Consider the following 15730-nt stretch of genomic DNA (forward strand, 5'->3'; position numbering starts at 1 on the left):
CCTGTACGTTTCGTAAATAGTGATACAGAAGTCCATTGTTTTGAAACATGAAATTTGCCTTATTCTCCGTATTTACCAGACTTATCACCAACGTGTTACCACTTTTTCAAGCACTTTGAACTTTTCTACTCGGTATTCGCGATTGATCCCTTCCCAAAAGCACCATTATTGCGTATTTTGTGAACAATAATGGTCGTCAAGCGGAAGGAAAGTAAAGTCTTCACTCGGTGAGGGCAATGCGATTTGTAACATTGCACCTCAATCCGTGTCGATACACTTTATCCGAAAAAGATCTAATAGTCTTTATATTTATTCATTTACTTATATAATCAAATTCTATCTGCATGCAAAAATTTCTTAGACTTCAAACAGTCTAAGAACTTTTTCTTCTTTCTTCTAGTCCAGAGTCTATCAGAATTGCTCTCGAAGAATTCATTGATTCCAGAACGTCGGATTTCTGTTAAAATGGTATTATTTTGCACCAATTTCTTATCGAGATATATTGTCGATATTCTTTCTTTTTAATTATAAATTGTAGAAGATGAATGATCTCTTTGTAAACTAGGCTTGCGATATGAATGATATTGTACCTGATATTATAAGGAAAAATTGTTTTCTTTAAGTAAATGTTATTTAAATGTATATGAAAACAAACGAGACATATGTTTACTTAAATTTTACTTATCATTAATTTTATCATTACGTATTTTCATATCAGGTTGAAGAATATCACCAAGTCTAAGATGCAAGTTTGTGCTCTTGACGATTAGCGGTATCGCGATGAAGATAAGGCCAATGGTATCCTATATGATATACTCAAAACGTTAATAAGGATAAAAACCGTGTAAAGAAGCTTGGAAGTCAGAAGTCAGAAGAATATTGTCTGTTCTTTATAATGATGTTCTTTGTAACGATTGATCCTGCCGAAGAACATTACGTATCTTATGAATAATAATGGCTGTCAAGCAGAAAGAGTCGATCAAATTAATTTCTCATCTGCTTGATCTCGAGTATAACAAAAATGATAAATTCCTTGGATTACTTCATCAGTTGTCAATGATCAGTAAAGTCAACTAAGCCAGGGCCGTCATGAAGTTTCAGGTATGTAGCGCGATCAGATACGTGGCGATTTTCTCTCACAAGAATTACGATTATTCTTTCTCTTTGTTCCATAGATATTACATAGATGTTACGTCTGTTGTGGCAGTCAAAGACATCGAGATGATGCCCGACGAGTTGATACAGAATGCACATATCAATAAACTTCTTAGTTTCTCTGCTGAAAAAACTGCCGGAACATGTAATTCGCTGCGTATCAAATCGTTCATAGGACCACCGTATTGACTGTACTGAGTTACGTTCAGTACGTATGTTGATGTACATACGTTGTAAATAAAAATGGGAACAAACGAGAGCCCGATGGATTCGCTCTTCGTGTATTTCGTATATCTCGTGTTTGCGATAAAACTCTTGCCTCGTAACCTGATATCAACTTCGACAAATTCTAAAAGTCGCGATAGGATAAGAAGTATTTTATGTAATCACGGTGTATGTTGTGAATATGCGATAATATAAAGCGGTCACTTTGGTAAATTCCCCACGGATAAAAAGGTAATAAATAGATAAATAGACTTATCTTGCACCTTCGTAAAGAATACTTGTGTATACGCTTGTATCACCTGTTACACGCCGTTACGCCTTGAAAATTATCGAGTAAATCAACGAGCGTATATTTTTTTTTACTTATTTGCTGTAAAATACAAGTAAACAAAGTAGCAGTAAATAAACATTAATGATCTTCGAGAGAACGTTATTAATTAATTTTGCTTTTTAAAAAACTCCGTGAGCTACCAACAGGCAGGTAACACAAGGTGATACCAAGCTTAGCCAAATCGGCTAATTATATTGCTTTAATTGATAACAATACGCATAATTCTTTGCTCTCTTGCAATTAATCTAAAATATAATAACTGATCCAACTAACGGCAGAATATCTTGTGATTATAACGATTCGATACGCTTCGAGCGTACATTACTCGAAGTATTTCCCGCTATTTACTTTCTGTTAAGGTTCCTTGCCCGTCCAGTTACCTGTTCCCAAACCTTCCAGTAGGGCATAGATGAGGTACTACTTGTTCGACGCTAACGCAACGGGCGATAAAGGAAGGGAGCCGGGCCCAGAATCCTGCTTATGGGACGCTTCTTTGGAGGCTGCGCCCGCACGCGTAGGTAGATATATACCTGCTTGCGCGTGTGTATGTGGGTCCTACAGGCCTGACTACAGGGCACATCACGGCCAAGCTATTTCCAAACGATCTTTGTGGGGGCAGTACGGCGGCGGTCGCTGCGCTTTGAAGGAGCACATGGTCTCAAGTTCCGCCTCGTAAGCAGATGCCAGCGGAGCCGAGGACCCGCGTCTCACGTTCCGCTTCCTCTTTTCGCATTTTTACGCGTGCGACCCTTGCGGAACTGTCCCACTGCGTGCGAGTGTTCCTCAATTTTCTGGATATCCTCCTCGGGATTTCCGGAGGACGATCCGCTCCTCCTTGCGATCTCCTTGGGATACTCCAACACCAATGGAGTGAAGTATTCGTGTAAGTTCAGTGAGTCCGTTTCGAGTTCGTTCCCGAGATGATTACTATGGCGGAACCTGGGTAAATATTTTTCGAGAGATCGAATGCTTTTTTTTATATATATATTTATGTATATTTATTTATTTTATATATTTACTTATATTTATTTTCATACTTATATTGATTATTTATATTTATTTATTTCTCTTTTATACTTGTATTTGCTTTTTATTTATATATGTGTATCTAAATGTATGAATTATGTTAATTAATACAGAGTGATTAGAACAATTCAACTGTGAAACTTTATTATGTATATGAAACAAATCTTATAAAAAAAAAAATTGTTCCAGATCAATATTAGGACATCGGTATATATTTTTCGTTTTTAATCACAAATGGTTGAAAAAATTTCTCGATGAAGGATCTCTTTACGAATTAAACTGAAAGGACAATGAAAATTATCACATTTATTCTCAAGTAGATCACTGACTGATGTAACGATAACACTCCGGACTTGCGAAACGAGTATCTTCGCGCGGTGCATAATAAAATACGCAATAATGTGTACGAAAGAGGACGAATTTAATTGATAAACGCAAATATAATCATTATCGCGCTCGACAAAGTGATTTTCTGATATCGGCGATCTGATTGTTGCCCCCGATAAAATTGTCGCTTTTCGTAAACCGATAATCCGGCGATGTGTATTTACACACTTTTTCTGATGACCACCGCGAGAATAATCACCGATAGTGTTATCGAATTGCGGGCCGCGGAAAATTCGTCGGCCAGCCGCGGAAAGATGGTGAAATCGCCGGTTAGTCGCTGTTAAAACCCGGCGGTTGTGCGTGTAAAAAAATCTCGCCGATGGAGTAACAGCTCAGACAGCGCGATCTCCAAAATCGGGACGCGAGATGTCTTTTAGACGTCTTAAAAACGACTTATATTACGATATCTTCAGGACAACTTAAAGATGTCCCGATTTTGGACATTCGTGTTGTCTGGAAATCGGTGAGAAACGCGGAATCGCGAGCTATTGCATATTGTCAGCACGGAGATAATCCCTCGCGAGATTATCAGCGGTGTACACACGAAAACCCGAGCAGTCGCTCCACCTTGTTCTGTCCTGCCGCGCGGGAGGACGTGGAAATGGCGAAAAATCGCGGGCAACTGGCGCTTGTATTTGATTAATAAAGTGATCGCGAAGAGTGCACTCTCCGGACGAGAGTGGACTCTGGCTCGTTATCAGCGATATCAACTGGTAGAACGGAGACGACCGGCCGGGCGGAAGGCTGTTAACGAGCCGCGCGCGGTTGGGCAACGATTATCGACAACGGCCGATGACGACGGCGACGAGTCACTGACGCTCCTCTCCACCTTTTTCAAACAGTCGTGGAGGGACCCGCGGTCCGATGCTATCGTAAGCGTGGATTATCTATTCGAGGATCGCGCGGAATCGATAACGCGAAACGCAAATGTGCGAACGAGTGAGGGAGTGAGTGAACCGAGCGAGCGAGCGAGCGTTGCTTCTCTTTAATTCGAATAACGATAAGGAAGAGAAGCGAAAAAGAGAAGAGAGGAACCAGTAACTCTTCCGCTGTGACTGACACGATTCGAAAGAATGCGGAGCTTCGCGAGACTTCAACGGTAAATACTCGGCGTCTCGGGGGATTAGTAGGATCTTCAGTACGCGCGATAAAATGTATAATGTATGAAACATGAGTGCGCAGGCTGCCCTCCGTCGCATCGTGGAGACCGATATTTTATTAATGACAACGATTAACGTTGTTTCGCGTCGTCTAATTAATTTTGCCAGCTCGCGAACGAATCCGTACGTACGCTCTTATTCACGTGCGAAAGTATCGCGTCATGTTTCGATATCGGCCGTCGGCGACGAGTTCGGTGTGAAATTCGGGACCGGAGAAAATTTCTTCCCAAGTGTAACATAGACCCTTTTCCTCGGTAAAATTGATTTCCTGGGGGACCTCTTCGTTTGGGGGGGGGGGGAATTGCCAGNTTGTGCGAAATTTAGATATTATCCTTGAATCGCGTGTGCAATCCTGTTCTGATGGGCGTGAAAGGAAACAGATATGACCGCTGGAAATCTACAGCTCCCAAATCATTTCCGTTCTGCGTACAAGCACTGACTGTTCTACATTTTAACAGATATATTCATGCCTCTGTGCCATCGAGAAAAATAATCGCGAATATTGCGTCGCAACCCGGTTGCGAGGAGAAAATAATGTTACGTACTTGACGTATCGTATAAAATGGATACTTGAGATTATTTAATAATGATAATGTAATATTTTATCTTCAAATTAGCTAAGAAGTAATGAGTTTCCAGGTTTTGCAGTTTCTTCACGAACAAGCGTGACTAATGCGCTTTGTTTCTTGATATAACGAAATCGTCCGGGAGAAAATGATTATATATGATTATATATAATTATATAAAATCATATATGAATTTTGCTCATATATGTGGTTACATATATGATCATATACGAAACAATATAATGTTATGTCATTTAATTAAACGTCGATATTACGTGCTGCCAGAAGCATTTACTTCGATTGTATCTGCATATAATTTGTGGACAACATTATTTTTTCACTGTGGACATATATAATTATACATAGTCATATACGTCCAAAATTCACACATGACCCTTTTCTTTCCCGAGCGTTGATTCTGTTGGATTCGAAATTCGTCGGTTTTTTTTTACCAAGTGGCGCAAATAAGGTGTTCTCCGAGAAGCTAACGATCGATTTCTCCCTATTTGCAGCACGTCGTAGAACATGATTCTCGAAAAACACTTACTGCTGCTCGTTCACGTTCTTTGTTTCCTCTGCGCACGTTGCGACGATGACACGTTCACTTCGTCGGAGACCGCGATCGTTGAGTTTACGGAATCAAACTACGATAAAGGACCTACAGAAAGTTTTACGTGCTGTGATTCTACGAGTATGCCGAGTCTCACGAGCCAGGATCCTAGATCTACGGACAGCCTCGAGGACTCCACGATATCTGAACATTCTACTATGATCACGCGTGAGTCAACCATCGAGGCTGGGTACTCGGCGAATTTGCCGACAGATCCTAGCGAGGAAGCGACGAGCATCTCTTCCACCGTCGGTTCGACCACGCAGACGACAAGGACCACCGTAATCGACGATACGACTACTACGAGCACGATGAGTCCCATCTGCGATTCCTCGTGGCCAGTAAACGCAACGGGTGATTGAAACAATCTTCATGGGAGATAAGCGATATATCTACTTACGAGAACTAAGAAAAGTCTTGATTTTACGCTCTTATCTCATATATTGATATATTCGTATTTTTTTGCAGAAGACACGAGGGAAGTGATTAACTTGAAGGAAGAGGAGATCGGCGCAGAGTGGGTCACTCTGTCGTGGGAATTTCTATGTGCAACGAGCGTCTCGGTAACATACTTCATCGAAAGATGCGACGATGAGAAGAATTGCAAGCGGATAGACCAAAACGACACGTGGTACAATGCGACCGGCCTCGATGCGTGCATGCTGTATACATTCACTGTGAGGATTTCCACGGGTCATTGGGAATCCAAAGGAACCGATTTACGAATAACGACAAAAGATACCAGTAAGTATATATCGGTTCACGTTTAAATCGATAGAGATTAACGGAATAAAAAGTTTACAATTGGAGTTAATCTATACAAAAGAGATCTTTCTACATTCGTTTTTTCTTATCCTTTACACTCGCCCTTACACGAGACTTGGCGGTATTCAAGTAAGTACTAAAGGCATAAGCACTCCGATGGAAATATTAATAATATAGTAGCTTATCGATGCAATTAACACATTTATTAATAAAATATTAATCTTTCTTCCAGTTTCCGAAATCGGAGATGTACGCTTCTTGAATGTGAGCGCCGTCGACCTCAACAGCGTCCAATTAACTTGGCTAGCGCCCGAGAAACACACGAGATGCATATCGAATTACTCGATCACGCAGTGCATCGGACAGTCGTGCAACGAGACCGCGGTCCCCGTCACGAACTACATCGCCGACAATCTCGAGCAGTGTACGCAGTACAACTTCACCGTTAAAACGGTGACACTAATCGTGGAATCCGCCGGTGCGAATGCGAGCGCGAAAACAGTCTCGCCGAGTGAGTATTAAGTGTCTCGGAATTAGCGGAAAGTGGACGCGCGTCGAGTCCACTTTCCGCCGATTCTCGAACGGTCTGCGCACGTCGCTCACGCAAATTCGCTTCCGATTCTCCAATTTGCAGTACTGTTGAAGCCGCAGTCCATCACGATAATACCGAGCAATTTTTCCTTGACCGTCCAATGGCAGCCGCCGCAATCTGGCTCGACCTGTCTGAAACATTATCGCGTGATTGTAACTCCCGAAAACTCGAGCAAGATTATCGTTGGAACGAACACGACGATCGAGAATTTGTACGCTTGCGTCTTGTATTCCGTGTTCGTCAACGCTGTGAATGAGGATGATCAGGATGGACACGTGATCTCCGGAAAAGGAGAGACAACTCCAACCAGTGAGCGCGATGATTCTAATTTATCTGAAATACCGTGATTTAAAATAATATGTTACTATTGATATAAATAAATAAATATATATCTTCTTCTTCCAAGTCTTTTACATCTTGACAGATGTGTGATGACTATAAAAATATATATATATATATACAAATAACGATATATTTTAGAGACAGGTCCGCCGACATTGCAAATAGGGGATCTGACAACCACGAACAGCATATTGGTGTTCGTGAATATCACAAAAACGAACAATCATTGTCCGGTGAAATCCTTGGTAACCGTGTGCAATTACACGTCATCGAACGGGACTGGATTTGAGCTTCACAGCGGTGTATCCTTTGATCACTTGGATACGAGGAACCCTGAAGAGTCTTTCATTTCTCTGAATACGACCGTGAGCGAACTGAGTCCTTTTACAGAATACGCTTGCAGGTCGCGCACTCTTAACGACGGCGGATCCAGCGAGGACAGTAACGCAGTCACCACTCAGACATTGGAAGATGGTGAGCGTGCGTTATTGTCGTAACAATATTCTGATTCGGTGCTCGGAATTATCTGTACTTTCGAGATGATTTCCGGAAGCTACGCCTTTTTTCCCCTTGCCTCTTCCGCCTCGCCCGTTGAGTCTAGCGATTGACAATCTCAGACAAACTTACAAGATCTGTGAGGTGTCCCTTGATTGCTGAACAATTCTTCGGTTCTATCGTTGTGATCTTTGTTGTATCGTTGTAACATAATATCAATGTTATAACTTCCCACTCAACGATGTAACTGTCACATAACACACATGTTTTATTGCATTGTTGAATTGGAAATTATAACATTGATGTTATGTCATTGTCAGTCGGTGTTTGCTGGGAGTATAATTGTATTGATGTAAAAATATAAGGACATGGAGGATGCATGGTTTCAACGAAAACTTGTCAGAAATTGAAGAGCGTCTTACACATCTTATGAAGTTGAAGAGGCGCAAATAATTCCGAATACTCTCTTTTAATCAATAGCTCAGCTGGATCGATTCAATCACCAACAACCGCGCTATTTGTCCGTCGATTGTCAATCGTCGGATTAATGACATTGCTCTCGTGTGCTTAACACGATTAATTAGCATATTTTAGCAATTGAAGCTTCCATCCAGCGCGTTAATGCTCCGATTTGTCGTCGATTTCAGTGCCGGGTCCGCCGAAGTTTCTCGTGACGAACATCACGGAGTCACAGTTCTCATTAGCTTGGAACCGGCCGGAGCACTTACCCGGAATCGTGGAAGATTACGATATCAGGCTCCTTTGGACTCCGCTTTTCCCGGTGCCAACTTGGTGCAATCCCGAGATATCGAACACCGACGAGATCATGGAGCTTAACGATACGCGATCTTATGATTATCTCAAAGCGAAAGCATACAGGCAATACGAAGTGAAGATGAAAGCTAGGACGGGTGCGGGATGGGGGAATTATAGTGAGTCTTGGATGTTTTCGAGCAAATCGACAGGTATGTTTCGCCCTGCTGTTTCTTCCCACTTTACTACGATATAAAATCGTCTATCGATATGAGAGCAACCTCTCAAGCGCTGAGCTGTTTTCGCACGTTACTTTACTATTTTTTGTTCGTTATCGTTTTATCGTTAAAAAAGGAAAGATCGGATTAATTACTGGTTATTAATGGATAATGTGCATCCTGCTGCTCCTACTATTCTGACATTGTGTGTTTATTCAGTTTCAGATGAGGTCACGAACGTCGTATGTAATATCGAGCCGCATTTGAACGATACGAACAAATTGGACACGATCGTAAAATGGAAAATGCCATGCTCCTTAAACGGTAAACTTGAGGTTTACAATGTGTCGGTTCACGGCATCAGAGACGGATATAAGAATCACACCTTTTCCATATCGGAGGAATGCGCCGATTATATCGACAACAATTACACGTGCTCGGTGAATCTCCAAGAGCTGAAAGGAGAATACAATTACACCTTCTCAGTGTCCCCGAAAATTTTGTACGTCGATGCGCCTGGACCAGTGACGAGTAGGCACGTACTGTATCCTGCCGGCAGTGAGTATCAATTCACACATAATTCATCATCGATGATCCTTCATCCATCTTGGATACCTCCAAGAGGATATATCTGATAATTCCGATCTCAAGCCATTAATTTTTAATATTCAACTTAGTTAAAGATTAACCCAACTCTGGACAACGTTCACACATAATTAGTTCAAAATTCGATACCGTATTCTCCGCGAGTTATATCATACATATATATACCACGCATGTGTATAAAAATTTCCAAGACTCTTCTTTGTCGTAGTACCGTCGCAGCCAGATACCCAATACGTGCGATCGATCACTATAAATCCACTCAAGGCGATCAAAAGCACTACGACGGCTACCATCTTGCTGCCCTTGTTTCCCGACACGAATGGTAACATCAAGTACTACGCCATCATGGTCTCGGAACTAGGATACAATGAGCCGATGAGCGCAAGGCTCGATCTGAAAAACAACTCATGGCCGAACGCGTCCTCCTGGCGGGAGGCCATGTTGAACGACTTTTCCATAACGTATCAAGCGACAACCCCACTGTGGAATCCTTATCGTAGGTGATATGTCCGTGCGGACACAGGACGACTGTTTGCGAAGCGCGAAACCCAAGCGTCGCGCACCTATGCATTATTAAATAGCCTCCTTTTTCAGCGGACCACGTCATTGATTACGGGCACAAATTCAAAGCGGTCAAGTTCACAATCGGCACGGACAACTTCTGCAGCGATATCTCGTCTAACTCTGAGAAACATCCACTCTACTGCAACGGACCCCTCAAGCCGGACACGTGGTACCACGTTAGAATAAGGGCGTTCACCGAAGGTGGTTACGCCGATTCCGCGCTGTTCGTCGCAAAGACCGGTGAGTACGCTGTAATCCGGTTGCAGCGCGCGGTCGGGCAAATTAATGTCGCTCTATAAATAAGTTACATAACGCGATATGCATACGTGCCATTTAATATGCTCTCTTTCCGTAACTCGCGATACCGCAGACGCAGAGCTGAATGTCGCAATCGTCATCGGGGTCGTCTTCGGCATCCTTTTTCTGGGTATACTGACGACGATGATGTTGCTCGTGCGAAAGTGCTCGCCGTACGTGTAAGTCACAACTCTTCTTATTTCCACACGAAGAGAGACAGAGGACGGAGACGACGTAAGAGCGAGCGTCCGGCGGATCATCGCCGTTGTCCTGAAACTAGTTCTTGCGATTCGCCTATCTCGAATCGCGTTACTTATCGCTAAACTCGTTCCACGTGCTTGGCTATGCGACGGTAGAGCGAGATAAGACGAACTTTCTCTAGTCGCTCGAAATTACCGGGACTAGTGTTTTCTTTCGAAAGGCTTTGGCATTCAACGCTTCCGGTGTACGTGATTCGAATTTCGACGATATCGGGGTTTCGAAACATCGGAATTATAAGGTTTCTAAACTATACAATATCTGGTACATTCATTCAATCACAAAATTCGTTAGTAACATTTCCCAATATTCCCGGAATAAAATATACGAAAACATGAATCTACAGCATATTCGCGAAATTGTACTCTTCGGAACCTCGGAACTTCGAAGATTACGGCCTTCGTCAAAATTCGATAGTTCGAATTTCCTTCGGAGGCATTGAAAATTGTCGCAGATTAACTAATTGCGAGAGAGTTGAGATTCGTATAAAGCGCTAATCAGAATATATCGATCGGCGTCGGTTCGCGCGCGCGAGGTCGATATTGAAAATCCCGACGCGATGACGCGGTCACGCGCACGTTCCAGGTAGACGCGTTTATGAACAATGATCAATATTTATTCTATGACTCAGAAGAGCGGGGGACTATAGCTAGAGCGTAAGCAAGGTCACTCGATGCACGCGTCTATCATACGTGCTAAGATATACAGCACATTAGTTGGGCTCGGCGTTGAATGAGGTGTCAGTTTGACCGTCGCCGCGCTACCGCGAGAGAGCCGACCGCCGAATCGGGTATTTTTATCATGAGTATTTTGGAACATGCGTGAGACAAAGGTGAATAACGATAGAGACAGTGTCGTTGCAGGGCCCGTTATATCGGCACCGTCGGCGATTCGGTTATGACGGGGGACTTCCGGAGAGGCAATTCGCTCTTTTCGTTTCTGGCTAAGTGCGTACGTCCGTTGCGTAAGCTTTCATTGTTTCGCGCCGCCACGACCGCGCCGACGAAGAGAAAGAAAAACACATGCACGAATCGCTGCCGCTGCGCAGATCATCGTGATCATTTTCGCGATTATAATCGTAGTCAGGCGCACCAAGACACTGATTCTATTCGCTTATCAACCTTTTCCTTTTCGTACGTCCACTGTGTCTCGGTCGCGATCGTTGCTTCGTGCTCTCGCGCATTCGCTTTTGCCCTGTGCGTCTCATTAACGAGACAGAAAGGGAGAAACGTATTCTCGGCGGAACCAACGTGACCAGACACATTGTATCCGATTGATTTGCATGCTTCGGGGATATTCTGATCGTGATGATGATCCTTCCAGAGTGTTGCGAAGATTTTTGCATTCCGACATGCCCGGTTCACCTGTACCCGCGCCGTTCACCAGGAAGAAATTTATAGCCCATTGCCAACAATTGGTCGACAATCCTGGGAAACTCAGCAATGAATTTCGGCTGCTGCAGACCCTCAGTGTCGATTTGCAGATGCCGACGAACACCGCCTGCTTGCAGGCCAATCGGAAGAAGAATCGTTACTCCGATATTTTGCCCTGTACGAAATCAGTCCCGCTGTTTTGCTTCTTCTCTCGCGCGCGACTTGCGTCGAAATGTTATTTATTACGTGTGATTCTCGCTTTTTTAGATGACTTCTCAAGAGTCAAGCTGGACGTGATAGACAATGATCCTAATACTGATTACATCAACGCATCATTTATAAAAGTAGGTATTCTACTCGGTGTCCGATAATATTTATATCGGTGCACGAGCTAACATCTTTTTCGTTGATAAGCGAAGCGAGATTTTTCCGTAATAAGAGAACATTGCCGGATGTTAAGAATTATTGAGCTACGACAGGCTGAAAAAAGAGAAAGCACTTTTTTTTTTTTTTGATGATTTATGCTTCCACAATTCAGAGAGATAACGACTAGATAAATGAAGTGGTTTTTCGGGGATAAGGATATCGTCGGATGTAAATAATTATCGAACTGTGATACGTCGAGGAAGAAGAGCATCTTTAGTAATTTATGCTTTCACAATGCAGAGAGATAACGACTAGATAAAATTGAATCGTCGTTAACGGAATCAGATCTGAGATATATTCGTTCATTTATTAAAAGAAGAGATATTTATTTTAAAGTCTGAAATAAAATGATCTCGATTTTCAAGAAAGAACATTGCCCTGTTAGCTCAACGAGCTCGGAACTTATCAGAGAACATAAGCATAAGCATGATTTGGCAGATAAGAAAAATCGATTTTCCACAAAATACGTCACCGTGTGTGTTTCAGGGATACACAGGAGAAGATGAATACATAGCTTGCCAAGGGCCGAAAGAGGAAACCACTTATGATTTTTGGAGGATGGTCGATCAATACAACATCAACATTATAGTTATGTTGACCCAGTTGGTCGAGAAAGGCAAAGTAAGCCCTGCTTTTCGGTACGATTCACGCCATTCGCATACCATTTTGCGCATTGGTTTTCTCTTTTTTTTTTTTCAGGAGAAATGTCATCAGTATTATCCGACGATCAGGGAAACCTTTCGATACGAGAACATGACGATACGTTGCACGAGTGAATTAGATTATAGAACATACACCCAAAGAACACTTGTACTACAAAAGGTTTGTGATAAAAAGAAACAGTTTGCACGCATAGAGAAAAATAATCACGTGTTTGTATATCAATGATAATAATTACAGGAGAATAAAAAAAGAAGTATCATTCAATTGCATTTCAAAGACTGGCCCGATCACGACGTTCCCGAGGACTTCGACCCGATGATCAATTTTTGCCAGATAATGCGTCGCAATATTAGCACAAGTAAAGGTTTCGTCGTCGTTCATTGCAGGTACGAATAAATATGATTAAGCCGCAAAACAAGTACTTAAACTTATAACTTCCACGGTTATAATAACTTTTCAATGACGGGGAACGTTATTCTTGTTTTTACAGTGCAGGAATTGGCAGGACAGGGACGTTAATATCAATAGATATTCTTCTACAGCATCTCAGAGATAATAAAAAATTAGACGTTTTCGGGATTGTGTATAGATTACGGTATCATAGAATAAATATGGTGCAGAGAGAAGTAAATAACAAACATATCTATGTCGGCATTTGTATAAATTTATATATATATATATATATATGATGTATAAAATAATATAAATTTTTGTATTTTTAGAGCCAATACGCTTATATATATAATTGTATCAAGCAAGTACTCAAGAATCCTTATTTCTTGAAAACTTGTAAGTAACTTGTACATTATGTTTAGCAATTTTCTTATTTTGGAAACAGGGACCCGTAATTGTAAATGTGACAAACGCATTCTTACAGATAAGCCGCCCCCGGTTGATCCAGTCTACGAAAATATCTCGAGGAATGCCAGAGACACGGCGAATACAGATGCGAATCTAGTCAACGGTCTTGAAATGCGTATGTAATATATACGTATCCTATTCGACGTTCTCTTAAACAATTCTTACTCTTATGGTATTATTAATGGTACTGAGAAAAGCACGGTAGAAATAACATTAATTTATTTTGTACTACAGAATGAGAGTCTCCGACTATAATTTAACACGTGATGAGGTAGGAAGAAATGCTTGGATCTTGTGTTCTGTTTCCGGTTTGCTGTACTCTCTTGTCGCTTTTTTGCTCTTGCCTTATTCAATCTATTCGTTATTTTTTTCTAATAATGTGTTGCGGGCACAAACACATACTCACACGCTATCTTTCATTGTTTCTCTCTGCACATGCTTGATGAATAAATTTTCTTTTTTGGTAGATACATCTGCTTTGGACGTTTATTTCGTTGTGAATAAGACGTGGTTATGCAATATAGAACGAACATACATTCTTAAGATATGATTTTGCATTGAAAAATTCACATAAATTTCATCACAATTTAATAAAATCTATAATAGGATATTTTTTGAAAATTATCTAACCTCATTGCAACGACTCACTTATGACGACATCCCATTTTAGGAATTCTGTTTAGACATGAATTTAACGATATCATATTCGTAACATATATCAAAATTCTCAGGAAAGCAATTGGGTCTGATCTAAAAAACAATTTCATAAAAAAAAATTGGAGAAATGAACTAATGCTACGCTAAAATATCAAATGTGTTATAGTGTCCGTCCTGAAAGCTGGTAGCCAAAATATTTGCTATTCACAGTCGGTTATATAATATTGCATAACTACGCACAATTACTGTGTTTCTTAATCTACTACATAATTATGTATGTTGTTTCAGTAAAAAGATATAATAGGTCTGTATCTACGGAGTCTCTGGAAACAATCCATAATCTCTTTCCCTCGTCAAATGCAGAACACCAAAAAAGCGCGATAAATAATGGTAAGAGTGAAACGCAATCTCACGAAAGTAAATTATTATACGTTGTTTGACGAAAATATTAGATAGTTCGAAGCGGAGAAACTATTTTGTTCAACACATAATCCACTAGTTGCGTTCGGTAAAACGAGTCTCTTAGTATTCGACCTAATGTCTTGGGGACTCGATTGGTGTATACGTTTAGTCGAAATAGCAAAAAGTGCTGAACACAATCATTGTAAACGGGTCTATTTGTACCATGTGACAAATTCCATTCTATGTAATTCTGCTTTAAGGTTTGAGGAAATACAAATCAATGGATGCTATAGATGTAAACATTCGTCACAACATTAGAGGTGAGTGAAGATCTATCAAAACAACTATATCTTGAAGAGTTACGCTGACAAATTTTTTTCTTTTTTTCAGGAAAAGCCCGAACTTTGGAAAACATTATTTGTAAATCACTGGGATTGAAGGATTCAATGTACAAACTAAGCAGTCAAAGTTTAGCACAAGAGAGTTTACCGTTGATAACTTATTCAAACGGCTTAGCTGATGCATTCGGCGACAGCTCGCAATATGCAACAGACAGTGAGTTCCACAATTCTCTTTGTCGGAACATACCGTTTGCATCCTGCTTTTCACATAACTATAAAGACTTATGAAACTGATGTTCTTTCTTTTTTACAGATTTGTGAAAGAGACGATTGGATTATACAATTTCCACGTGTTAGAGAATAGACATAGATCTAGAAAATATGTAATTATATGTAAATATGAATTCTTATAGAATCCAGGAACTCTTAGGATAAGGATCGATAAGTTCAGTTTAAACACATGCATGTTTCTTTGTATAAATAATCAATTCTGCGCGAGCATTCCCATGTATGAGCGTATATGACACTAGAGTGTATTATGTGATATTGATAAGAATAACACTTACATCAGCGCTGTATTTGTACACGTAAATTAAATAAGATATTGTGAAATATATAATAAGAATCATATATATATATACTTATATATGTATATAA

The 15730-nt window shown here is 40.9% G+C and overlaps 1 protein-coding gene across 2 annotated transcripts; it reads left to right on the forward strand.

The window, feature by feature from the left end:
* Positions 1-3920: 3920 nt before the first annotated feature.
* Positions 3921-15713, forward strand: LOC106749283 (tyrosine-protein phosphatase 10D). 2 transcript variants are annotated; one of them, XM_014628593.1, is made up of 23 exons: positions 3944-4223; positions 5363-5814; positions 5929-6204; positions 6458-6736; positions 6860-7126; positions 7298-7633; positions 8302-8619; positions 8845-9183; positions 9440-9727; positions 9826-10035; positions 10166-10271; positions 11674-11900; positions 11991-12067; positions 12636-12770; positions 12849-12971; positions 13050-13198; positions 13303-13438; positions 13535-13601; positions 13690-13788; positions 14619-14720; positions 14993-15052; positions 15123-15287; positions 15387-15713. In XM_014628593.1, the coding sequence occupies exons 2-23, from the start codon at positions 5376-5378 to the stop codon at positions 15392-15394; spliced, it is 4206 nt and encodes a 1401-aa protein (XP_014484079.1). In that variant the 5' UTR covers positions 3944-4223; positions 5363-5375; the 3' UTR covers positions 15395-15713. The 2 variants fall into 2 exon arrangements, with proteins under 2 accessions (XP_014484080.1, XP_014484079.1); XM_014628594.1 differs by lacking the exons at positions 14619-14720; positions 14993-15052; positions 15123-15287; positions 15387-15713 and adding an exon at positions 13908-13944 and having other exon boundaries at positions 3921-4223.
* Positions 15714-15730: the final 17 nt, after the last annotated feature.

This window comes from Dinoponera quadriceps, unplaced genomic scaffold (genome assembly GCF_001313825.1).
Source record: "Dinoponera quadriceps isolate SergipeBrazil2010 unplaced genomic scaffold, ASM131382v1 scaffold2952, whole genome shotgun sequence".
Classification (NCBI taxonomy): Eukaryota; Metazoa; Arthropoda; class Insecta; order Hymenoptera; family Formicidae; genus Dinoponera; species Dinoponera quadriceps.

Bases quoted from the DNA above. Each gene is read 5' to 3' on its own strand.
- LOC106749283 (XM_014628593.1), top strand. From the start codon at position 5,376: ATGATTCTCGAAAAACACTTACTGCTGCTCGTTCACGTTCTTTGTTTC. The intron at 10,272-11,673 runs GTAAGTCACAAC...TGATCCTTCCAG, and splicing joins CGAAAGTGCTCGCCGTACGT to AGTGTTGCGAAGATTTTTGC. The intron at 13,439-13,534 runs GTAAATAACAAA...TTGTATTTTTAG, and splicing joins TAAATATGGTGCAGAGAGAA to AGCCAATACGCTTATATATA.